This window comes from Ruditapes philippinarum, unplaced genomic scaffold, assembly GCF_026571515.1.
Source record: "Ruditapes philippinarum isolate M1 unplaced genomic scaffold, ASM2657151v2 ctg1067_1_1_1_1, whole genome shotgun sequence".
NCBI lineage: Eukaryota > Metazoa > Mollusca > Bivalvia > Venerida > Veneridae > Ruditapes > Ruditapes philippinarum.
The window spans coordinates 181287-207399 of record NW_026867088.1 but is presented as its reverse complement, the minus strand read 5'-3'; the positions used below and the strand labels follow the sequence as shown (position 1 = coordinate 207399).

Here is a 26113-nt window from a genome sequence, read left to right as displayed (position 1 = left end):
ATATCATTGATATTGTTTATATTTAATCAAAGATGCAAACAAATGTTAAAAATTGATAGATAAGGAAATTACAGGCCGATTTCGGTAATTCTTCGACCGATACCGGCAGTTTGCCCGTTTTCGCTGATCATAAATATTTGTTTATCATTATTATTTCTAAGCGATTTTTTTCCAAATTTCTAGGGAAATAAATGATAATATTAAATTTTTATAAAAAACATGCAAAAGTAAGATTAAAAGTTGCAAAAACAACGAAATAACAGACCGATCATCACTCGCTGATTCGGGCCGTTGGGCAGTAGCTCGCCGATATTAGATTTCTTGTTAAATTATTCAAAAGCGATTTTATTTACAAAAATCTTTTCATAAATCATTTACATTGTTTAAATTTCGTAAAAATGCAAGAAAAAACTTAAAAAAATTACTAATAACAAAGTTACAGGTCGATTCCGGTAATTCACAGCCGATTCCGGTCGATTCCGGTAATTCGGCCGATTCCGGTAAGTCGTGTAACCCCATTTTAAGTTGAAAAGTCAACAGTATAGAGACTGCCAAGTCAGACTGCAATGAATGTACAGGCTCAAGTCTGGCTCTATACTGGTGGCAAAGACTACCAGTAATCATATTCGGTCCCAGCAGAGTATATTATAAGGGTTAGAGCCTCGGGTTAGACTGCCCAGATGTACTTGCTGGCTTGGCTCTACACTGGACATGAGGAAAGGGCTAATTTCTCTTCCAGGTTCAAGCTGGAAGTAAAGGGTTAAAATATTATAATTTTTTTGAAAATTTATCTGGATTTTAATCCATTAATGATGCAGCATTGAAGATTTAATTTCTGTGAAGGACCTAGAGAGTTGTTGGAGAGATGTTAATTCCAGGATATTAAATTCCTCTAGGCTGTATTCAGTATTGTTGATGGTTTTTTTCTTGTCACATTTTCTAACAGCTGAGTACTGAGATCATGGTTCAAAGTAAACTGAAAATATTTGAAGAAGAAAAAATAAGATTCTAATCATTCTATGCCATTTTACAAAGATAAAAAAAATGTTTTCGTCTTTTAAGTGAGAGAGGCGGCCTGGTCATTGTTTAGAGGTGTTTGCCTCTTGCATCAAGAAGTTGCTGGTTTGAGTCCCTTATATGACGCTAGGGACCCACAATTATTTTAGTCCAGATAAGTGACTGAAATTCTCAGTCCAGGTAGCAGAAAGACATTTCATTTTTCATTTTCGTAAACTGATTTTGAAATATAAGTCAAGTTGGTAGGGTTGGTAGGTTAAGTTCTTTGAAAACTGCATTATTATGCCACCATCACACTGCTGATCCACCAGACCTCCCTGCTCATCTTTATTTTCTGACTGCTTTATTTTGATACAATGTAGTTAATTATGCAAACAAAATAATTACAATAAGATTTTAAAAATGAAATAGTTAGGAAAATTATGAGAATCAATACAAAATGACCAGATTTTTTTTTTTTATGCTCCTCCTCAACCCCCCCCCCCCATTTTTTTCTTTCTGATTTTGGCATATTACAATTTTTTTTTGCTTGAAATCAATGTCAGACAACCCAGCTTGAGAGTCTGAGACTGTCTGAATTAAAGCTTGGAAAAAAATATGTGGCACTTTATTAACCAATACTCAATCATGAAAATTGGTGAATTTCAATGCCAGGAGACTGCTGCTCTGAGTATAGTATACAGTTGAGGACATGTCTTTTTTTGTTCTCTCGCACTCTCTCAGGATATTGATCGGATTAGTTTGTTGTCATCAGTGAAGAGCTGGTGGAATGAGGCTCTTCTCTCATTAATGCATTCCTTAAGCAGGCACGGTTATTATACTGTACACAGATAGGGAGAAACCACGATAAAAAATGTTTTAGACCGACTGACAATTATATCAGAGATGTATCTGATATAATATTCTAGTTAGTGAAAAAATCCTTTGTTTCACCGTTCGTACTGTTCTATTTTTGTCCAAGGAGATGGCATAGATTTGAAAAATTCTGACAGTTCTTGCAATATACGCAAAATCATTCGTCATTTGACGGATGAATTTCAATATAGATACTGACTGAAAAGCAAATATTGTGTGGACCATTATCAGACGGCACTGGTTTGCTCTTGGTCTGTATGTGTTGTCTTGGTGCAAGCAGTTGCTGCAAGGAGGAGGCTTACCAGATTACTTTGTAAGTTCACAACAGAGTGCCTGCCTTTAGTTCACAAAGAGTGTCGGCTTAAGTTTGAGTGCCAGCTTAAGTTCGAGTGCCGGTTTAAGTCAGATATCCGCCTTAAGTTCACAAGAGTGCCAGCTTAAGTTCACAAGAGTGCCACCTTAAGTTCACAAGAATGCTGGCTTAAGTTCACAAGTGCCGGCTTTAAATTAAAGTTCACAAGAGTGTGGGCTTAAGTTCAAGAGTGCCGGCTTTAAATTAAAGTTCACAAGAGTGCCGGCTTAAGTTCACGAGTGCCGGCTTTAAATTAAAGTTCACAAGAGTGCCGGCTTAAGTTCACAAGTGCCGGCTTTAAATTTAAGTTCACAAGAGTGCCGGCTTTAAATTTAAGTTCACAAGAGCGGGCTGATCTGCCTGTCGGCACTGGTTGTATGAGTTATCAGTTACATCAAACAAGTTACAGGTTAAGCTTGGAGTGCTGTATGTTTTGATATCCGGATATTACACCAGAAATAATATATTATTCCAATAATCTTTTCTTGATAGATTGAATTAAAGCGTTTTTTTTTTTTTCTTTCTTTCATTCAATTACATCAAAGTAAATGAAAGAGGATGAAATTATTCACATGTTACATAACAACAGCTGTCAGCTTTCGTGAAATTGTTTTTGTCGAAACATTTGTGATATTCTTTACCGTTTTTTTTTTACTAGGTCTATAATCTTTGTTTTTCCTTGCCGTTTTTTTCTTTTTTTCGCTATCCGTATAATAATCTTTGTGTAACAAGAGAAACAAAATGATTTTTTTATTTACAATATAATTATCTTACAGTCTGTCTCGTACTGTCAGGCTATATCTTTCCAAGCTTTCTGTCTGTCTTCTTGTAAATTTGCCTCATTTGATTTATTCCCTGTTCTGTTAGATATCGTATTACTTGAATCTAGATCAGTTATATCAGAGTTGAAGTTGTCCGCTCCATGTGGGGAAGTCAAAAGTTGGATTTTTTGCAACATGAATAACAGACAAGCAGTCTCGGGTTTGAATCTTTATGCCACACTATCAGTATTCATATTAAGCTCTTGAATGAAATACGGCACAAAAAACCTGGGAATGACTTGACTACCAGCACGGTACATGTGATGTACTTATGATGAGGAAAACCTTTTATATGTTCTATTACTTTAATCATTATTACATGTACACAGATTTTGGTTACATTGATATGCTTTTGTGTTCAACGTGTGACAAAGTTCGCAAGCTGTCAGTGAATGTATAATCGAAAAAGTCGGTTTTTTATCTAGCATCATATCAGAACAATATTATTGAGAAGCTATTTAAGGGTCGTATTATATTATCCACTTGCTTAACATATGTATCAGTCATGTCCTAAAGTGTCCTATCTTCGCAACACGATTGCACGCAAATATTGATTATTATACACACAAACTTGGAATGATAACAATCTTAACTACCTCAGTCTTTTGTTTGACAGAGCTGCCGTGAATGTAATGCCATTTTCGACGAAGCTACATTAAAAGCAAACCATTGCCTGAGGGCGGAGTTTATCACTTTTGCCAACAATTACATTTTCGTTTCAAGCACACACCACTCATAAGATCAGCTTTACGATCAATTTGTTTGCTATACGCCACTGAAATGTAAACTTGTCGGGCATTATTTTTACCAATGGTGTTAAAGGCAAAAAAGATACGCGATTCAATAACATTCAATATCGGTAAATGGCAAATATATATATTATAATGGATTGGAAATAGATTTATATTGTTGATAATATAATTGTGTATACTGGATATAAAATATCATAGATGGGATATTTATTAAACACAACTTGGGAGGGGACAGAAACGGAAAATAAAAACTCTTCAGTAACGGAGGTAAGAAAACTATGGTATATTTTTTTTAAGTCATAACTTACAGATAAAATAATGAGAAATAATTATCTAAAGGTTCTTTTTATTTGATTTTTATTCGGCTTTAGATCGTTAGACTGTGTTAAATGATTTATATGTCAATAAAGTTAAATGGGAAAGTATTGATAAAAAAAAAATATTTGAGTTTGTGTATCGTTATGTATAATTTTTTTGTGCTATGTCATTGTTAAGAATAAAATAGATTGGACAGAATGTATTTTATTGCGAGTTAAGTGAAGTGCGAACTTGTAAAAAAGACTTCATTAAGTTAGGTGATGTTTTCTGTAAACCAGCGTGTTACCACATATAATAACGTGTCTCATTGTCTAACCATATAAAACACAGAACTGAACGTGTTTTATTAACACATATATACCATGATATAGTCAAAGACTTGATTGAATAATTGGTTGTCTTAAGTTTTACGTAAATGTCAAACCTCTTACTAAATATAGCCAAAATTTAGCTTGTAACTTAACAGACAATTACTTAAATCCAAAAACCAGTTTATTTTTCTTCTACATGACTGATATCTTGTCCCCAAAACTAATTTATATATTATATTGTATGTATTTGCTAATGTCCATTGAAAATGTTTTGTATATATATATTGTTAAAGTTCATTTTAAAGACGCTGTTAAATTAAGAAGAGTCCAGATAAATAAGCCATGTTGAATTTCAATTTGATTGTTTAGTTTAGATTGATAGATATCAGGCTTTCACGTTTAATTTCCAGTGTCTTCACGAAAAACCTTTTATGGTAGCAAGTTTTCTATTGATCTGTGGATTAATGTACAGAATGATTGATTTAAAGCACCAGGTCAATACCACTCTCTTATTTGATTACAGTAGATAAGGCATTCTGATTGTGCGAATTAACGACAAATTGTTTCCTTCGCGTTTATCAATTGTTTTAGATTATATGCGATTATGTGAAGGTTTTGTTGCGGGAGATATTAGAGATGGAGGGAAAAAAAAATGTAGGAATAAATGAAATGATTCGAAGTTATCCATCGTTGAAGGGGAAAAATAAGACGTGAACTAGCTGGAAAGTGTAAACTGTTCTGTAAAGTTCGGTTTTTACGGGGAAATTATTAGACTCTGATTACTGTGGGTAGACATTATTGATAAATGTGAAGTGATCTGTCTGAAAAACGAAAAATTGGAATTTGTTAACGGGACTGCCTCTTGCATAATGGAATATAATAATATGATATGTGTCAGTCCATTGTTTATATTTAACTTGCAATGGTTAAATTTTTTAAATTTTTTTTTTTTTTTGGGGGGGGGGGGTGTGTGGTTTATAACACATTAGTAGATTAATATCAAGGTATTTTCATTGATCTCACCTGAACGATCAGTGTATATTTATAATAATGTCATAAACCAACAAAAGCCGGATTTTTGTTCTTTATCATTATATAGCTGTGTGGTTTGTAACAACAATGATAAAAGATAATGATAACGATCATCTAACTTTACAACAAGATATTAATTAATAATAGATCTATTTAAACACAAGTCTTGCCTAGCGAGCCTTGTAAAACTACTGATTGCTTTAACGCTATCTAATATACCTGTCTGCCTTTGTCGTGATGTGACAGGTAAACTGTTACGAGGTTTAATAGATTGTCATTTTGGTTCGTATAAAAGCCCCTTAAGGTAGTTAGATAAAAGCTCTCAAATAACATTGATATAATAAAGCCCGTATGAAATATTTACTAAATTTTATGAAATAACTTGTAACTGTACCGTTGTAATTGTTGTGATTTTATTTGACTCGTGAACCACATAGATATTTTTATTGTGCCGTATGTCGTCTTTAAGTGGGATAGCTTCTTACGGTTATAAACTTGCGTTTGCTTGTATTGTTATTGTTTTTGGCTTGGATGTATAATGGAGTGAGAATGTGTTAAACATACAAACTTACATGTATCTTGGATTTTAAAGTGAATTTAAATCAGTGCGTATAAATTTGATTTGTACAATATAATTTTAAGTTAGGATATATATTTCTGTTCGGATGATACATAGGATTGGATTTTTTATTACAAAGCCATAAAACGTTATTGGATAACAATTCTAGTATAATGGTAAGTGTATAATAAGGATATATATTTTCATTTTGAATATTGTATTAATTTTTTTCTTGTCTGCATTGTTAACAGGAGATGTGACAGGTTTTATTTCAAGCTTGTCAATTAGGTATTTATTACTGAGACAGTTGTATAATGTCAGCGAAACTGAAAATATCACAGTGGAATTGAATTGATAGTCAGTATTATATGATATCATAGTGCTAATGTTTCTCAACAAAATGAGATAAAGAATCTTTTGTGAAAAGTTTTTGAAATATTCTTTAAAAAAATCTGACAAAGTTCTTTTTTGACAATTTTAAATATCACTTTTAGTCACTCCATTTTAAAGGCCTAAATGATTATTATGTATCATGCACTTGAGTCGAAAATAATTTGATAAAACAGCTGATTATGAGGTGGATATTAAATGGTTGTGATTCTAGTTGTGAGTCACATGACAATTATAAATGAATTGATTAATAATTAAAATGTGTTATATAATTGTATAATAATGTTTGTCTACTTGTGCTTGTAGATCATATGATTTTGTTGATTCACCATTCATTGTTTTTTTCTTATTTTATAAACCTTGTCATACAAAACTTGTATATTTAGGGTATTATTTTCTTGTTGTACTTTGACTTAATTGAATGTGTTGGGGTTTTATTTTCAAAATGTGAAAGTTGAGCCTCTGTTAGGGTATAACCGTGTCATACTGCACATGTAGGCAGTACAGATGTGCCACAATGTTTTATAACTTGGTGTCAGGTGGCAGATATACTAATGTCTTTATTTGCAACAAGCAAAACAGAAAATTGAAACAATTTTTTTTCTTTGACACCTGGTTGAACTTGTGTCTGTTATCAGGAGAGTATATTTATCAGAATTGTACACAGGTATATCTAGATAATATTTCTTCTTTATCATGATCACTGCGGTATACCGTACCCCGGATATTGCTCGATATTATGAGGACTTTCATCCCATTTCGCGACATTGAACGGGGAACGAAGGTAAGTTCAGCGATGATATTTTCCAAACTAATGGCTATTTCATTTATCTCAACGGGTTTTATATATCTAGAGGTATTTCTGTAGCTCTTAAAGACGTAAAAGTATTACAGGTATTTGTAAATTGATTAAACTACCCCTAAACGATCCGCTGCTCACTAGAAAATACTGACCGCGATACTGTAGAATCGTTAGAAATTATTATATTACCAATATAAAAAAAAACTGAATCGAGCAAATTTTTTATTCTCAATCAAAGTATGCCGTGTCCAAATTTCAGGCAAAAAGTGTGAAAGTACAAAAAGATACAGGCCAAAAAAGATACAAGAAAGTGTACCGAGTATTGATTTTAAGTGTACAGAGTATTGCAAAATAGCCCAACTTTAGTGTACAGAGTATTGCAAAACAATATGAGCACATTAGTATGGAAAATCGATATTTTTGTCTAATTTTCACGTCTGTTTATCGATTCAATTTCATTTTTCTGATAATGACTGTTTATATGATATTTATTCAAATATTTCAGATTCAACAATGCATTTTCAGTGTTATTACTGTTCTTTTCCTACTGGCAAATACAGATATTTAATTTCCCATTTGATTGAAAATCACACTATGGATGAAATAAAGTGTGTGCAGGGTCGGAAGCAGGGTAGAACCATCAAAATTGACGATAAAAAACTTTAAATACATGTCTCAAGAAACTTTGATCAAGAAGACCCATCTCTGAAAAGGACAAGAATAAAAAAAACATATTTAGATGACATTAATAATAGGTTTTTACAGGGCAAGTTTGCCTTAGGAAACATATCGACGCACTTCATAAAATATTGGCCCGAGGGCTTATGCCGTCCAAGCATGCCGGTATCGTCTTAACCTTTTACTGCATAAGCATAAAGCGAAAAATGGCTGTTTTCATTGAATTATAATAAAGCCTCTTGTAACAAGTTCAAACTGCTATGAAACTATAAAAAATGCTTCAATACTGATCAAACTGGGCACAAATGTTAGCTAGACCACTGTGGAATAGCATGCTCAATTTTAAATTTTCAGTTACCATGGCAACGGGGGGGGGGGCGTCTCAAAATTGCCAAAAATCTCTATTTTGCGTTGTTTTTTTTTCCCATCAAAACTGATTTCAAGGTGAACCCACTTCTCAATTGTTTGATATAAAGTCTAAGGTTTTCGGTGTTGATTACACGGTACCTTTAAATCGACCTGAGGCCATTTAGCCCCCCACAAGTCCCAAGTATTCTCGACGATTAGAGGGGCTGCTGATCCACTTCAAATCCCCAAACAGAAGGGGGCAAATCCCCCCTGTGTAACCCCCTTGATGTACCTTTTTAATGGGGGTGGCGCCGAAAAAGTGATCACTCTTTTGAACAACATTTCTCAAACGAAAAAACAGTGTTTTGGGCCTAAATAGCGCATGTTTTACACTATTTGAGGCCTCAAAAGGGGTGGGGGTGTAAAGCCTTCAAAACACGCCTTTATATGGTAAAAGGTTATAAGGTTATAAGGAACATAACCTTTTTATTGCATCTGCTGCCCTTTATCATAATCTTATCAATCCATTATTCGTTTTTTTGAGCTGTACCCGCTCGGCAGTCATACGGTAACTCATTGCTAAGGCGTAACAAAATTTCACGTGCAGACGGTCTGCCGTTGCTAGAGTGCAGGTGCAAAATGCCCGAAAGTTACCTTTATATGGATTTTTGGCATAGTAGGAAGTCGGTTGATATTAGATATTGGCACACTTGCTCAATACCGTCTATTATTGACAATCTTGAGGCAGTATTAATGCACTTTGGATGCATTTTTTTACTATTTAAAGTAAGATATGCAATAATTATTAACAATTTCTGGAAAGGTTGATCCTTCGATAGCAACGAGAACATTTTAAACACAGAAAACTGAGATTTTTCACGAGCAGAAATGAAAATCTGGATTATTCGCAGATGTTTCCAGTAAAGTACCTCCGAATTCTGCATATTCTGCACATATAGTGTAAATAAGTATACACAGTAAGAAATATTTAAAATTAAATGTGGTAAATACTTTGTGTTTACTACTTGCATTTACTCTTTATTGATAATCAATACTCGTTACACTAAAAAGCAATACTCGTGACACCGGCGGGCAACTCCAAAGCAATACTCGGTACACTGACATGTGTATTTTTTCTCAAAATGCACTGTCATCTGAGGTTCTATTGTTGATTGAACATTTACAACATAAACATTATCATCATTATCACATTTCACTCGATTCAAGTTTTTCTTTTAAGGATGTGTATGCACAAAAACATCAAATTTGACTGATCCGAGCTCATTTATCACGTGAGCGAAGAGACGAATTTTACCTCCTAATTACATTTCAAAGCTATTTCTCAACATTTTTGGGGTTTCATGAACTAGAGAAATTATCGAAGTATTTGTATTTCTACAAAATTTACATCTAACCAATTCAAAATTACTAGATATCGTCACTAAACATACCTTCTTTCCTCGTTCAAAGTCGCGAAATGGGATGAAAGTCCTCATAATATCGAGCAATATCCGGGGTACGGTATACCGCAGTGATGATGTACATCACATTCTTCAACTAGTTTGTTGTTCTCCATTACGCTTCTCGCTTCTCTTTCAAGAAGCGAAAGGACGTATGCTAATATGGTAGCAACAAAAACTCGCCTTTGCACCATTGTAATTATAGAGCCTATTTACGGTATTTGACCATAGTAACTGACTGCTACATGAAATATTAATATTCTCATACTGTATGGTGATGTCCCTTGTGATTTCTAGTATTAAATTTAAGGGAATGCCATTAGTCTTACCCTTTACCTGCTGATATTCAGTAATGGATTTGTTCCATTTTGAATTTGGAACAGTCCATTCTTATAATTTAAGGGATTCAAACTTAAAAATAGAAAAGTTCAGGCCACCAACAGTATACATAGAGCCTGGTTCAGTGCAGGCTGGCCTGGTTCTATATATAATGTACCAGCAGAAGCTAATCTTGTGACTTTTACCTTTTGGTAGGTTAACATTTACAGTCCGGACTATAAGGGGCAAAGGTTAACCAACATTAAAAAAAAAATCAAAAAAAAATCTGAATTACCTCCCTTGTAAACACAAACACACACACTCACACTGGGATAATGTACTGACTGACAGACCGATAAATTACAAAGTAGTTAACTAGCTTCTTGAAGTGTTATACAGTCACCATACCTGGACTGCTTTACAAAATACTCGCCTTATAGTTATCTGCTGCTGGAATGCCTCTTATATCCATGGAATGTTTCCTACCTTGATATCTTGTGGATTTTTTTTTGTTAACGAATGAATGAATTATACTTCTTTTTCCACTTATTGATAGCATATGGTCGGATATACAGTTTTAAAATCATTTGTTTTAATGAGAGGGCAGTTGTTGCATTGTTATTTTGTTAAATGACCTCTTGTGACCTTTGATAGTAATATTAATTTTGTGTATTGTTGGGGGAAGTATAGTTGTTTTATCTTTTATAGACTGCATTTTGCAGTAAGATTCTATGTATGAATAGTTCAAACAAGATGGTGTTTTAAACGTAAAGATTTAATTTATTTATAGTTCATTTATAAAACAAGCTAGCATATATATTCACTGTAGATTACAGAAGTGGTTTTATATGTCAAATGTGTGAAACAGGAGAACTTGTGATGGAAAGTGATCTATAATGCATTCACATGTGGATATAATTGTCTCGAGGAAAATGTCTTGTGCTCTTTGACTGCACATTTAGATGTGTTAAAACTCTTATGTTTCTGTAAGCTACACATGTATATCATGTATAATTATAATTTGTAATTTTGTGACTTCTGACATTTGAAAATGAAATGGATACATACATGAGTGGGAGGCGAAAAAAATTATTGAAGTAATTGGTGTTTTAACTTTCGAGGGATTCTGTAACTATATTCTGTAAAGCCGGAATAGATGAATTGGTGTAAGTATATGGATTAGTTAAAGAATTAGTGTAAGCAAGATTTGGTGTAAGAATTAATTAGTGTAAGCAATATTTAGTGTTGAAATTGATGGTAGTTATAACTATTGTTGTCAAAAGATGTGGTGTAAGAAGAATTTTTCGTAGTTATATAAAAATTATAGAAGTTGTTAACCATTACTTAATGTTTACTTAAGTTTTAATGTATATTATACAGCGTGCATTTATAGCTCTGTTAGAATAGTTGGTAATTTTATACATGTATGATCTTTTTGAACCTTAATTTGCTAAATACAGTCTTGTTTCTTACATGGACTCATCCATCTTTTAATCTGGATAAAACTATTCATTGTTTTTAGGGAAAAATTTAAGTGAGTACCTACTGCTGCAATGCAGACCTGATATGATCAGACAGTATGGTTATGGGCTGGCTGATCTTGGTCTGAACTTGTCATACTGGTAGATTCAATTGCTGTCGATAGATTCAAATTGCTGTCGACAGGTTAAAGGTTAAAAACACAAGGAGCATATGTTAAATTTTTTACCCTAATCTTATACAATGTTAAACAGTTGTGTTAGACAGGCAAACATTGGATGTTAAGTTGGCTGTTTAATTTATCATGAAGTATGATGTGCGGTGGGGTATCATTTTATACAATCATCTGATCACCTGCTGTCATTTCTCAAAGATAGAGGCTTAACAAAAGACTGTGTGCATGTTTTGGGTGAATGGGTGAATTTTAGGGGCCCATGAATTGTGCATATCGTTGTTATATTTACACAACATCATTTTTCACACCTTTATCAGGTAAGGTAGCTGTTTTATCGGCCTTGCTTTTTTTGACAGACAGCACTCGGGATGATATCAGGTCTCATCTTAAAAGCCCTGTCTTCCCCTTTTCCGCTGTGGAAAAAAGAAATAAAGATCAATAATTAAGATGTAAAGATTAGTGAATTTGGGATGTTAATGGTCTAATGTTCTCCAACAGAGCAGTGTTGGATTGTAGACAAACATTTTAAAAGTTTGTAGATTATTGCTACTTTATTTTCCTTTGTGTACGTTTTGGGTTTGCTTGTCAACGGAAAAACCTGCTGAAATTAATTTAAATGGATCAGACCAGCTTTGAAATTGGAACAGTCCAATTAGAGAATAAGGGAATTGCAAGATCAAAAATAGCCCTGGCAGAAAGCTTAAATCAAATGCCAGCAACTTAGTGTGTTTCATAGCCTACTTTTAATCAAATTTTCCATTTCAATTTTTCTCATTTAATGATTTAGAGGTGTTTATTTGATAATTAAACATTTTTTACTGCAATTACAGAACTTTATTCCCTGCGGTCTGGAGACCGCAGGGTATTGGTACGCGTTTAACTTTTGAGGCATGGAGGAGCACGTACATGGAGGAGCATGTGATCTGTAAACCGTACATGATTGGTTAATTGACCTTTTCGAAAACCTAGCTAAATAACGTTTGCCGGTACGTTACGGATTTACCTGTAGGGAATTAGTCCGAATTACACCTAATTAAGAACAAAAAACTATTGCGTGATATTTCTAATTCTCTATAATTATTTTACTGTTTAAGGTGGAAGAACTTGAATGATGTGTTTGAAAATTATCAATGTTTCTTTAATATCTATCTCATTCTGTTCTTGGATAAATCATGGCTACATTATAGGGGAAGATAATAGCATTTTTGGCCAGGGGAAACAGCATTTTGGCATTGGGAAACAGCCTGTTTTAGGCTGTAGAATATGCAAAGAAAAATCACTGAAACATGATGTGCATGGTTTCCAACAGGATGCTATTGGAATAAAGTATGATACTGGAAAAGAAAGTAATGAGACTTGTGTGTGTGTGTGGGGGGGGGGGGGGGTTATCTATATATTTCTCTATAAATTTATGTTCAGTTATATATAAGATAACAAGTGGCTTGTTTGTTTCTGTCAGCATTAACATAGGATAATGAAGATCAGAAGTATCTTCTTATTACAGGGCAAACTTCAACTCTGGTGCCAAGCTGCTCTATAATTGGCAGCCGCAGTTTATAAAGTGATTAATTTAGCGAATAGCTGTACAGAAAAATACACCATAGATTGTAGGAACATATTCACCTGAAGGTATCTGTTATAGCCAGAAATGTTACCAGTTTCTAATACCAGAAGCTAAGTTCTCCCAGTTAAAGGAAAAGATTATTTCTGTGAGATATGGTGTATACATGTTTTGATAGGTTTGTTTATTTGTTCTGTGTGAATGTGTGTGTGTTCTGAAATATATCCATGGTTTAGAGGAATGTGTTTGTGCCTTAAAGGCCTGAAATATGAACCATGGTTTAGAGATATGTGCTTGTGCCTGTGGACCTGAAATATGAACCATGGTTGGAGGTATGTTTTTATGCCTGAAGCCCTGAGATATGGTTAAAATTAAAGAACCATGGTTTGAGGTATGTTTTTGTGCCTGAAACCCTGAAATATGGTTAAAAGTGAAAGAACCATGGTTTGAGGTTTGTTTTTGTGCCTGAATCCCTAAAAATATTATTAAAAGGGAGAGAACTATGGTTTGAGGTATGATTTTTGCCTGAAACCCTGAAATATGGTTCAATGGGAAAGACCCATGGTTTAAGGTATGTGATTGCGCCAGAAATATATGATTCAAATTGAAAGATCCATAGTGTTATGTGTTTATACCTGAGTGCACCTGAATTCATTTTGCTTAACTATTTAGTGCTCTTGAATTATATTATCTACCTTAATTGAGTACAATATATGTTTAATCATTGAGTATAATGGAATTCTATAATCTAGCTATTGACGGGAGTTTCTGATAGTCTAGCTATTATGTGTTATAATGTAGCTATAGACAATTTCTACAGTCTAGCTATTGAGTGCAATGAAAATCTATAATCTATCTATTGATAATTGGCAACAGTTTCTTAAAGTCTAGCTATTATGTGTTATAATGTAGCTACAGACAACAATTTCCTAGTCTTGCTATTATGCTATAGACAATTTCTATTGTCTAGCTTTTGAATACTACGGAATTATACAATCTAGCAATTGTTATTGAATGCTATGGAGTCCCACACAACAGCATCTGTAGTGTAATGGAATTTTATAATCTAAATTATGGTGCTATAGGATCCAGTATGACTTTGTCTTAGTGCACTTCAGAGTTTTGTATTAATTACTTGAGGATTTAGATACATTTTACACTTTGCTATAATCTTGCTATTGAGTGCACAGGAATTCCTGTCAGAGCTGTCACTTTCTCACAAAACTATGTTTGCCATGCCTTTTCAAATTCAATCTTAAGTATATTTATAAATACGCTTTAGTGGTATTAAATTGCTCTACGCTTTGAAGTGTATGACCCTGTTTTAACACAGGTGCGTGGTTGATAGTAAACTGTTATTAATTGTACAGGTATATTATAGCCAGTTTACTGGCTTTTATGTGATTTCCGAGCCTATAAAATACCTGTAGCTTGGTTTACGTTTATGTCGGGGTTTAATCCATTTTTTGTATGACAAATTAGATATTCATCCGATAAGAAAATGACAGTTGTAAAACTTGAAAGTGATCGGAATAAATTTATTCCAGAGACGTTTTTTGCGTGATTTTTTCTTCGTCATATTTTCTTCGTTTACTAGATAGGAGGGATATGTTAACAGTTGAGACAGTTTTTCTGCTGTTGTAACATGTTGGTTAATGTAATGTCATATGCTTGGATGTTATTTTGGAATGTACTTCAAAATCTGGATTATCGTTTGAAGTGAAATAGATATACATAGGTTTAAAAAAAAAATACCATCAAATTCTTACAGTACAGATTTTATAAGTGTGGTAAATGATAATATAATAAGCTCTCCTGATGGAATATATAGTATTATCTTGGAAGATTCGTGTGGAACAGTAAAGGAATAAGTCCAGAGGCTCATGCAATTACTTTGAGTGAATAGGATACCATAAGATTGGGATTAAATCGATGAAACTAGGTTTAAAGGTATATGTTTATATCTGTCAGTTTATACAGTGATTATTTCTTATGATTAAATTATTTGTTAAAGTTTCCATAGGTACGCTGTCAGTCTTCAGTCCATGGCAGCTCTGGTACCATTGTATAAGGAAGTTGATTTCTTTACAGGGATGCCAGGTTTTTTTGTTTTTTGTTTTGTTTTTTATTGAGTTTTACGTCACACTGACTTGGTAGAGGTCATATGGTGACATTTTAGCTTTACTGGTGGAGGAAGACCTCAGGTGCCCTTCCGTGCATTATCTCAGGCACCTGAGTAGAACCTCACACATTCTTAAGCTAGCTGGATAGCTTCCTCACATGAAAGAATTCTAAGTCCCTGTCAGGATTCGAACCCGCAACGGTGAGGGGGCAGTGATGCCAGGTTCTGGCAAAGGAACAAAAGTCTAGAGACCATATATCAGTTCAATTAGGAGTGTGACAAAATTAATGTGTCAAAAAGCTTCACTGTGTATCACCGTTTATCTTGAAGTGTTCAATATGAGCTTTGGAAAAAAAACCAACTCAAAGATTATTATCAATCTATGATAAAAAAAACGACAACAAAAGATAATAACTGCAAATCGGCTCTTACTCGGCAGTAATTAGTGTAGCCGCTATTTCATGAAGAAACCAGTGCTGATATTGAAAATTGTGATTGGCATATTCTAATTAGCCAGGTCAGGTGTTTCTAAAAAGGCTGATAACACTGTAGCAATGTGAGGATACTTCAAATTTATTACATAGATAATGCACGTGGAGCTCAGCTCGCAGAGACAAATGTGAACACAGTAACTTTTTGATATCCTTTAAACTCTATGAAAAATGTCAATTATTAATTGCTGACTGTTTTATATTTTCTAGAAAAAGTAAGCAAACATTATTTTGTTTCATATGACAGGAATGAATTGCATCAAAAATACTAGGTATTGTTGAAAACTCATTGTTTTACATGCCAGATTAAGTAATTGGACCCCATCCTTGTTTGTACGTGACTGCTGGGGAAAAATAATGTTATGCTTAATTAAAGAGGTGACACTTTCTGTATTTTTATCTGATATCGAGTTGTAAGAGCCGATTTGCAGTTATATGGGTAAGAGTCCGATAAGACTCCCTACAGTCGTCTTAATACGAACTCTTACCCATACTTATCTACTGAACAAGGAAACTGTGACAAGGGCTGTATCTGTGGTATATCTGATAAGATTGTTAATTTATACATTTTGTTTTAGCTATTGTGTGAAGTAGAGTTTAAGAGGTCCTTGTATCTATTAAAGTTACGATAGTAGGCAGGAACATTAATTTATCGCCATTCGCCAAGTATGCCAACTAGTTAGCGTGCATAATCTGTAGTTCGCATATATCATTTAATGAATTGTTCGTCATGTATATACACATAGAGTCATGTTTGTATAATATAATTATCAGTCGAGGCACAATGAGTTGTAAATTCTATTGTTGATTATCTGTAGTTCTCTCGTTCAATCGTTACTGACTCGTCATTTAAAGTAAACAAGAACGGATAAAAAGAAAAGATTGGCGAAACCGAGCAAAAAAATGTTAGTATCGGTGGTATGAGGTTTACATTTGATAGTGGGCTTTTAACGCTGAAGTGTGAATGATAGGTAGAGGTGGTACGATAGAATAGAAAAATGTTTAGCGGAATGGGATAAATAAGTACTTTTCTTGTCACCGCACTTTAAGTTATGGCGATATCAACATAAGACGTCTATCGGGGAAATAAAATGTTAGTATATTATATATATATCTGTATATAAATTGGATAATACAATAAAATGAACATGGATTTATAAACATGGGATTACGTGGTTGTACAGACATACGTTTAAAATTAATATGGACAGTTTGAAAGAAAAGTTTGTTTTTATAATAGTTTTTGATAAAGTTATGTATTACATATTAATACATGTAGTTTCATACATATCAATTTATGATCGGAGCTGCCATTCAGGGTTACACGGAAATAAATTCTTTGAATGTAAATGGTAAATCACAGTGTTACTTCTACAGTTTAACATAATTATACATGTAAGTGAAAAGATTGCTAAGGGAAATTTTATGTAATATTATAACTTGAAAATATTATGTTTTAAATTGTCATATTAGTTCTTTATAACAGATGTATTCAATTTTACCCAGCTGTTGAAGGGATGGATTTATTGTTTACTAAGTCTTTGTCGGCTTGTTACATGTGTTACATGAAACCAATTTAACAATCATTTAGTTTCCTAATAAAAAAAACAAAATAGAATAAGGGGTAGAAGGAAAGTCAATATTTCACAAAAAGTGTTATTTATTATACTTTAGTAATATGTGATTAAATAAACACGGTCCACAACTAGATTGGCTATTGGTTTTAGGCTTATCTTGTATTTCAGCGTTTGTTTTTTTGGACTGTTAAAAAACTTTTTCAACTCAGTTTTAAGTGTATTCAAACAGTTCTGCTTTCAAATTTTGGGCTTTTGATGATTTTTTTGAGTTTTACTTCAAATTTTTTCTTGTTTATGATCTTCATGGCCTTACATAGACTTGAAATTTTCATTAAGCTGTATTATCGCACTACCATTATAAATTAAGGTTTGACTTAAAAAAAGTCTTTGAATGTCTTTGTACTCTTTTGACCAAGGTTTCTTATTGTGATCATAATTAAATTATTTCTCCAGTTAGCTACTATGTCCTGATAATGAGATTTAACTAAACAAAATGTCACACTCCTTGTGTTTGGTGTGGTAAAGGTTACTAAGTAAATTTCTGTGGACTTGCCACCAAGTTTCTCCTCTAAATCATGTGGAGAAAAAAAAAGTTCCTCAATCTTAGTTTACCTGTTAAATGGAGGGTACATCTCCACAATGGTTTAACTGTAAAAAACTGTATCTCTTTAACAAGGTTTGACTTGTCTTCAAAAAGGTTTAACTGTAAAATAAAGATTTCTGACTGTAAAACCAAGGTTTTGGGCTGTAAAATGAAGACTCTCCACCAAACTTTTAAATATAAAAAAAAGTTTCTCTCTATCAATGTTTAACTATTGAAACGAAGGCTTTGAAAAGGCTTTAATTTTCACCAGAAAAGTTAATGTTTAAAAGAAGGTTTCTGACTGTAAAAAACAAAGATTTTTCTTCCCCATAGGTTGAACTGTACAGTAAAGATTCTCTCCACAAAGGTTTCACTGTAAAACAAACGTTTCTCTCCGCAAATGTTTCACTGTTCAACAAAGGCTTCTCTCTATGAATGGAGATTTGATAGTAAAACAAAGGTTTCTCTCCAAAAAGGTTTTACTGTAAAGCAAAGAACTTCTTCCTGCAAAGGTTTGACACCACAAAGGTTTAACTATAAACCAAGGAAATTCTTCCAAAACAGTTTTACTGTAAAACAAAGACTTTTTTCTGCAAAAGAAAGGTTTTGCTCAATGTAAAAGGAAGGCTTCTCTCAACAAGGCTTCATACCTTAAGGGTTTAGCTGTATAGCAAAGGTTTCTCTCCACAAAAGTTTCACTGTAAAACAAAGGCGTCTTTCCACAAAGGTTTCACTGTAAAACAAAGGCGTCTTTCCACAAAGGTTTCACTGTAAAACCGCCAAGTGTTATTGTATTGTAAGTTTATTCAGTTTCAACTGTAAGTGTTGCTGTCAATCATGTCACTGTGATCAAACAATTTTCTACAAGTATGGGCTGTCTTTGCCACTAGTTTACAGACCGACCAGTAGACTGATTGAGGTTGTAAAGCTCAAACTTAGGTCTCTGAAACCAGCACATAACTTACAGCAAGTGAGATTCGACACAGGTTTTAGAAAAAAGGGTTTTTTAATCTCTGAGCCAGATTTCCTTGGTTGCTAACAATTTTAGCATTTTCATCTTGAAATCCCTTAAATCGGCAATGGAACAGGTCCAAATTCAAAGCTGGCCAAGTCTATTGCATGATTTTAGTGTGATTAGGTGTTAACTTGGTATGATTGATGCAGAAGAACTCTGCAGATTTCAAGCTAGAATAGCTGGAATTTGTTCCCTCCCTTTAACCATTGTAAAGCAAGTTGTTTTGACACATGTTTGACAGTATGCCAATCTGTTTAATGCTACTTTACAGCTATCTAATTTTAAGTATCAGTTAACCCTGCCTTTGATCAGCATATCGGATTTGATTAATTCTAAACCGCCATGCAGATAAGAGGATAAAAGCAGACTATTTGTACTGCAGCCTTGTATAAAACGTCAGGGCGGCCATGTTTTTTTTCTCTCTCTGGCCCATTCAGACTGTGTGCATTGAAGGTGTTTTGACTGGTGGATAAAAATAGACTGGCTGAATGAAAATATGTGTAGTAATGGTGTAATGGCTGCCTCTATTAGATGTGCAGGCGAAAGTGATAAGTGTTATGCATATGCATTTTAAAGTATGAGCCACTTCACGGATAACAGCGTGCAAGTAAATTGTCGGATTTCCGGTTAACGAAATAAACGTTTTATTACAGGGTTAAATTGTTTGGAATACATACTGGTTTATAAATAGCTTAATAACCAGTTAACATACTTAAACTATTGAAATAACTAGTTGTATATACATGACTGTATAAGTATATTTATTTTATTTATGGATATTTGAATGGATATTTGTGATCGAGGTTTATAATAGAGGACAAATATTGTGTGGCGGGTGATATAAAACAATGTTGTATGAACTATGGACCAGTAATGTCGAGTCCTGTGCCTAGCTGTAGCAATCAAGGTCAAGGTTGAGACTTTTTCTTTTCTTAAGTTTTTCTTCAGTATTTTTTGTGTGTGTTATTTTAGTTTGTTGTATGTAATGGTTGTATAAAGGATATATTAACATTACAAGTTGTTTAGTTATTATTTACTTATGTTATTATGTTGGTTTGTTTAAGAGTATTATACTTTATGAGTTATATTAATTGATTGTGATGTATTATGTTTGTGGGAGGTTTAAGAGGCAGAGAGGGGGGGGGGGTCAGAGGGCAGCTGCTAGCTAAATGATGGCTTACAAATTGTGAAAGTGTCTGATATAATAATTATATTCAAGACTTTGGGTATAGCTGCGTAAATGATTTCATAGCAACGTAACAGATCTATAACTACAAGAAGTAATTTTATTGACCTTTACTGCTTTGATCATTTGGCAAGATTATTCAGTGATTATTTCATAATAAACATAATAATGCCATTGTCATGTACCAGGTAGTTTCTAAAGTACCTTACTATTAATTAAAAGTCACAAATCAGGCTCAACTTTGTCCGAGAATATCAAACTCTATATGTTAAGAATTTATTTTTGACATTACAATTGAAGCAAATTTATTTTGTCCACTTAGTCATGACTATGTCTGCTCATTCAGCTGTGTGGGCTTTGGACTTTTCTAGTTAAAACCAGAACAGGACAGATATTTCATAAGTGGCTGTAGAACAAAGGCAACACAATCCCCACTGCAGATTCAGAATTTTATAAATTCATGATTTTAGTATAGGTTAAAGTTTAATTTTGTAAATACGTACTAATAGCTTAGTGTTGTAAAAAGCCAATTTACTAAACTGGTTAACAGATTTGAAATACTGCAATCCTATTGGACAAAAAAATGATTTCAAACACTTATAAACTTTATAGATTATTTACCAATCTTGTGTAGTTCCTAACCTGACTTTCCACATGCCCAAACTTGGGACGGAAATAACGGTTAAAAAAAATCCCACTGAACACTTATTACAAGGAAAACAAATAAATTTATCACGATTAACATAAAAAGTTAATTTTTAGTGCTTTTTGAAGAATTTCAATATCTAGCTTTATCACAATGTATGTGTTGAGATATGAAGTAAATACAGACACTATCTCCTTGAGATATTGTTATCTCTAACCCTATCTTAGATGATGTATTATGATACCAGTGTGATAATACAGTGTTATAGCATGAGATAGTTGGTTTATATCAGGTCATATTACACACTGATATCTTTAATGATATACCACTACAAAAACAAGATAGTGTGGTGTTACTGTTAGAGCACGAGCTTGTTGGTTTATATCTGATGATATAACAATGATATCTTTAATGATATGCTACTAGAACACAATATGTTATAGTGTGATATTAAAGCATGAGATAGTGGGTTTATATCTGGTGATATAACACACTGATATCATTAATGATGAGTTACTGAAGAAACAAGATAGTGTGGTGTTATAGCATGAGCTTGTTGGTCTTTATCTGGTGATATAACACACTTGAGATTATTTATGATATACCACTACAAAAACAAGATAGTGTGGTGTAATAGCTTGAGTCAATTGGTTTATATCTGGTGATATAACACACTTGAGATTATCAATGATATACCACTACAAATACAAGATAGTGTGGTATAATAGCATAAGCCAGTTGGTTTAAATATCTGGTGTTGTAATACACTTGATATTATTGAAGATATACTTGAACCAGTACAAATGCAATATAGTGTCAAATTTATAGCATGAGCTTGTTGGTTTATATCTGGTGATATAACACACTTGAGATCATTAATGATTTACCACTACAAAAACAAGATAGTGTGGTATAAATTAAAGCATAAGCTAGTTGGTTTATATCTGGTGATATAACACACTTGAGATTATTAATTATATACCACTCTACAAAAACAATATAGAGTGGTGATAAAGCATGAGCTTGTTGGTCTATATCTGGTGATATTACACACTGGGACTATTAATGATAAACCTCTACAAATATAAGAAGAGAAAGAGCTATATCTATAGATAATTGATTGTTCTAGTGATTATACTATGATTGTTTTGTCCTTATCTAGGGAGGTAGCTTACCATTTGTATATTTACCTTTGTGATTATCTCCCTTCATCTTGTGTTTACATTTTACACAAAGTTGCCTGCCTTGATAGATATTTTATTTGTTTTAGATCAATAGGTCTTCTTCTCCGCCCTTGTTAATATTGATTTATGTGCTGATATAGATTTGTGCTTACTTAGTTGTTGAATTGTGGGTAGTTTTTAGTGCTGAAGAGAAAATACATGTTTTTTTTTTCTTTTGGCAGTTGTTCTTTAAATACAGTCAAATTACTTCCCTTTCATAGTGGACTTGTTAATTACCTCCCTTGCACTTGCACAGTTACCATTAATAATACAAATATTTACTTTTGTAAATTATTAATTACCTCCCTTGCATATGTTATGATAATGTCAAACATTATCTCCCTTGCATATGATTATAGTTTGACTTTTTATTACCTCCCTTGTATATGATTTATATAGTAATATTTTGTGTATTTTCAGAGATAGAGAGTGATCACCCTTTGGCAAACCCTTCTGTAAGGTCCAGGGAATTATTCTGTTCTGAAGCCACAGACACTTATCCTGTGACTGCACTCAGGTAAGCTTTAAAGCAGCACGCCTGCAGATTCCTGCTAGTTTTCAAGAAATTTTGAAAATGTTTTAAAAAGTAAATGTGAAGTAACCAAAGAAAATTATAAATAACATTGGAAACAACACTTGTAACCCATGTAAATTATCAAAAAAAGTTAAACTATGCAAAAAAAAAGCCCTTACTGTGTAATTAACTCACTAGAAATACAGTGAAAAATATTGCAAAATCAGTCATAAATCGCACATTACATGGACATTATTACATTTATTTTGAATCCTTTTACTTTTCTTAAAGTCTCAGTAATTTTTGCTCTTGTTTGATTTCTTTGAAAAGTTTTGTTTCATCTGGAGGCATCCAGCATTAATCACATTTATGTTCAGAGAGAAGAAGAAAGTTTCATTTTCAATTTTGATTGACCTTTTTTTTTGCTCAAAGCAACTTCTGTGAGGAGGGTAGAAAAATCTTGTTAATGGGTAATTTCCTGTATCTTCCAAATCATCAGCAGCATCTATTTACTGTAAGATAATATACAACAGGCAACAGGGACATTGTGGAGAAAAGAATTTCCACATCATTTGATAACTGTTTTAGTGTAAACAGAATGCTTGGCACATTCTCAACATGGAGATTGAAAGCTTTTCCTCATTGTCTAACTGCTGCTGTCTAAACAAATCTATCCAAGAATAATTATGTTTTTCTTACTTTTCTGCTTATCAGTGACATAAGCTGAATAAATATTGTCAAAACATTTCATAGCTTACACAATATACACCGCACACTTTGCTCATTATACGTTTTTCACCAGGATTCACAAGATTTCTTTAGAAGTGGAATCCCCATGTATATTATAATATGTGGCTTGATTTGACTGTGGAACTTTCCATTGTAAATAAAAGGGTTTTTGTAAGTGTGAAAGCATCAGCCACTTATGGTCTTGCCAAGTATTGTTTGTTTGTTTGTTTTGTTTCATTGGGTTTAACATCACACCAACATAGTATAGGTCACATGGCAACGTTCCAGCTTTTCTTGTGAAGGAAGACCCAAGGTGCCTTTCTGTGCATTATTTCACAACAAGAACCACAGACCTTCTGTAAACTAGCTGGATAAAATCCAAAGTGTCTTTTGGGATTCCAACCCACAGAGGTAAGGGGCAAGTAGTTTGAAGTCAACGACCTGAACCACTCGGCCACGGACACCCCACCAAGTATTGCATTACGAAGTGTGAGAACATTTCATCTAATATCATTGTATCATGAAAAATTGTGACTTTCTAATGTACTACATGGAGTTAGGTGTAAGTTTGTGTGAACATGAGTTGATCTGTCAAAATGTTTCAATATTCAAGATCATGCCCTAGTCATTGATTGCTCTCATGTATCATCATGAATTTATGAAATGGAGAGGAAGAGAGAAAAAAAACATTGAAAAAAAATTCTATACATCATATAAATGTAAACATGTAACGATGTTGAAACAACATGTTTATTGAGACTGTTAATTGCTAATCCAGCTGTCAGAAAAAGAAGTTAGCACTTTAATTGAAAAGATAAAAAAACAACAACATTCTAATCTGATGTGAATAATAAATGCAGTATGCAGGAAAGCACACACCTACATAACTCTGTGTAAAGTTATATACCATCTGCTATTGTATATACATTTATAAGGTAAATAATATGGCAATATTAGAAATATTCTTGCCTGGATGGGCAATTGTTAGTATAGTAGAGAACAAAGAGAAATTTCGCCATTCCTGAGGATTGTATCAGTGACCTCTGCATTTCTAATCAATCTGTAATAAGAATTGGACATTTAACAGTTATCAGTCTGTAAAGAATTTTAGGTTCCAGAATAAATTTCACCATGTGAGGAAGCTAACCAGCTAACTTACAGAATGTCGATGGTTCTACTCAGGTGCCCGTTTGTGCCTGAAATAATGCACGAAAGGGCACTCGAGGTCTTCCTCCACCAGTAAAGCTGGAATGTCGCAATATGACCTATACTGTGTCGGTGTGACGTAAAGCCCAAGCAAACAAAATTTCACCATGTCAAATTAAATTACTATAATCTTTGGAACAACTTCTTTACAACACCAATCACATATCTTCCCTAAAATAAAACTTCACAATTCTGTTAACCTTTATAAAAGAAACACCTCGTTACTACAACCAAAATCTGTATATCCTTAAGGGGTGTAGTTCTGCAGAGGTTGCAATTAAGATAGTGTGACAGATTAATCAGGTTTTGATAATTAGAATCTCCATGGAAATGATAATTTTTCTTCTATAGATTAACACCTAATTATTCTCCATACACTCTGTTCTCTCCCTATCAGCACATAAAAGTTGATTTGATGAAAAATCAAAGTCTTTTTGCGTCTCTTTTTCCTTGTTTTTGAAATTGATTATTATTCATTGATTTTTCGTTACATTGCACATTCCGCTAGCTTTTGAAGTGCGAGACCTAGGAATCATAGATACTCCATTTATTTCTATAAATATTTAATTGTTTGGCATAAGACCACCTGTTAGCCATTCAAAAAACAGTTTTTGCCTCTCGTAGAGATAATGATAGTTTTACGGACTTTGATGTTTTTATATAACTGAAGTATTAGATATTTGCCTACTGGTTTAATTTATAATTAAATGTTTAGGAAAGATAGATAATGGGACTGTATGTAAAATTAAAAGGGAGAAAAAAAATCTTTGTTAGAATATTCAGATCAAACACAGTTTTTCACATATCACATAGACTTATTGCACAAATAATTGTCAGTGAAGTTTAGGCGTTGGGAAGGTGGGGGGGGGGAGGGTGGCTGAGTGCTGAACATGTCAGACAATGTCAAACCCCTTGATGGACAAGCTGTTGTTTTCTTGAGTAAGAAATTAATGTTCACTCATTTTGCTTAGTACTGATTAGTTCCAGGAACAAATCAGTGGGGGGGGGGGTTATAGTTTTAGTTTTCTAGTCACAATCTAACTCGGTGGCGTTTACTCAAGATTTTATATATTAATCTGTTTGTTTATTTGTTTACAGAGGAAAGTGCCGAGTTGTACACTGTAACAGTCTTGAAGCGGCGCGGTCATTCAAGCCGGCCGCTGACACGTTCTATTGTATTCTTGGTTATAATCCAGAAACCAAGAGGCTGGCTACCACACAAGGCCAGATCCGGGTCGGGTCTATGTATCAGGTACGTGTAGTTTTAATGTTGAATATTTCTAGACATTGTTATGGCATATTAAATTTTACTAGCATTGTATAATGTAGTATAGTGTTTGCACTAAAAAAATCGTTTTAGAAGAGCACCACATTTCTTTGTTCAATTACTTAAATGGTTTGATAACATTTATTCACAAAAAGTTCTTTTGAGTGGGGGAGGGGGCACGAAATTTAGTGGTAGTGCCATTAAGGTTAATGTTTCAGATCAATATCTCCTCCCTGCCAACAGATCTTGCACCACTTTGTTTACTCCTGCAGCACTCAAGACTGTGAAGTTTTTATATAATAATGGGGTATGTTTGAATGAAAACT

At 33.5% G+C, this 26113-nt stretch overlaps 1 protein-coding gene across 6 annotated transcripts in view; it reads left to right on the top strand.

The window, feature by feature from the left end:
- The window catches only part of LOC132734792 (arginine-glutamic acid dipeptide repeats protein-like), a 158638-nt gene that overhangs the window by 75290 nt on the left and 57235 nt on the right, over window positions 1–26113 (top strand). For 4 of the 6 annotated variants that reach the window (XM_060721645.1, XM_060721643.1, XM_060721644.1 and 1 more), the window contains exons 6-7: window positions 22494–22588; window positions 25619–25772. In XM_060721645.1, coding sequence (XP_060577628.1) covers window positions 22494–22588; window positions 25619–25772 — 249 coding nt within the window. Of the gene's footprint in view, window positions 1–19513; window positions 19930–22491; window positions 22589–25618; window positions 25773–26113 lie in introns of those variants that run through there. The other 2 variants (XM_060721647.1, XM_060721646.1) reach the window with 2 other exon arrangements.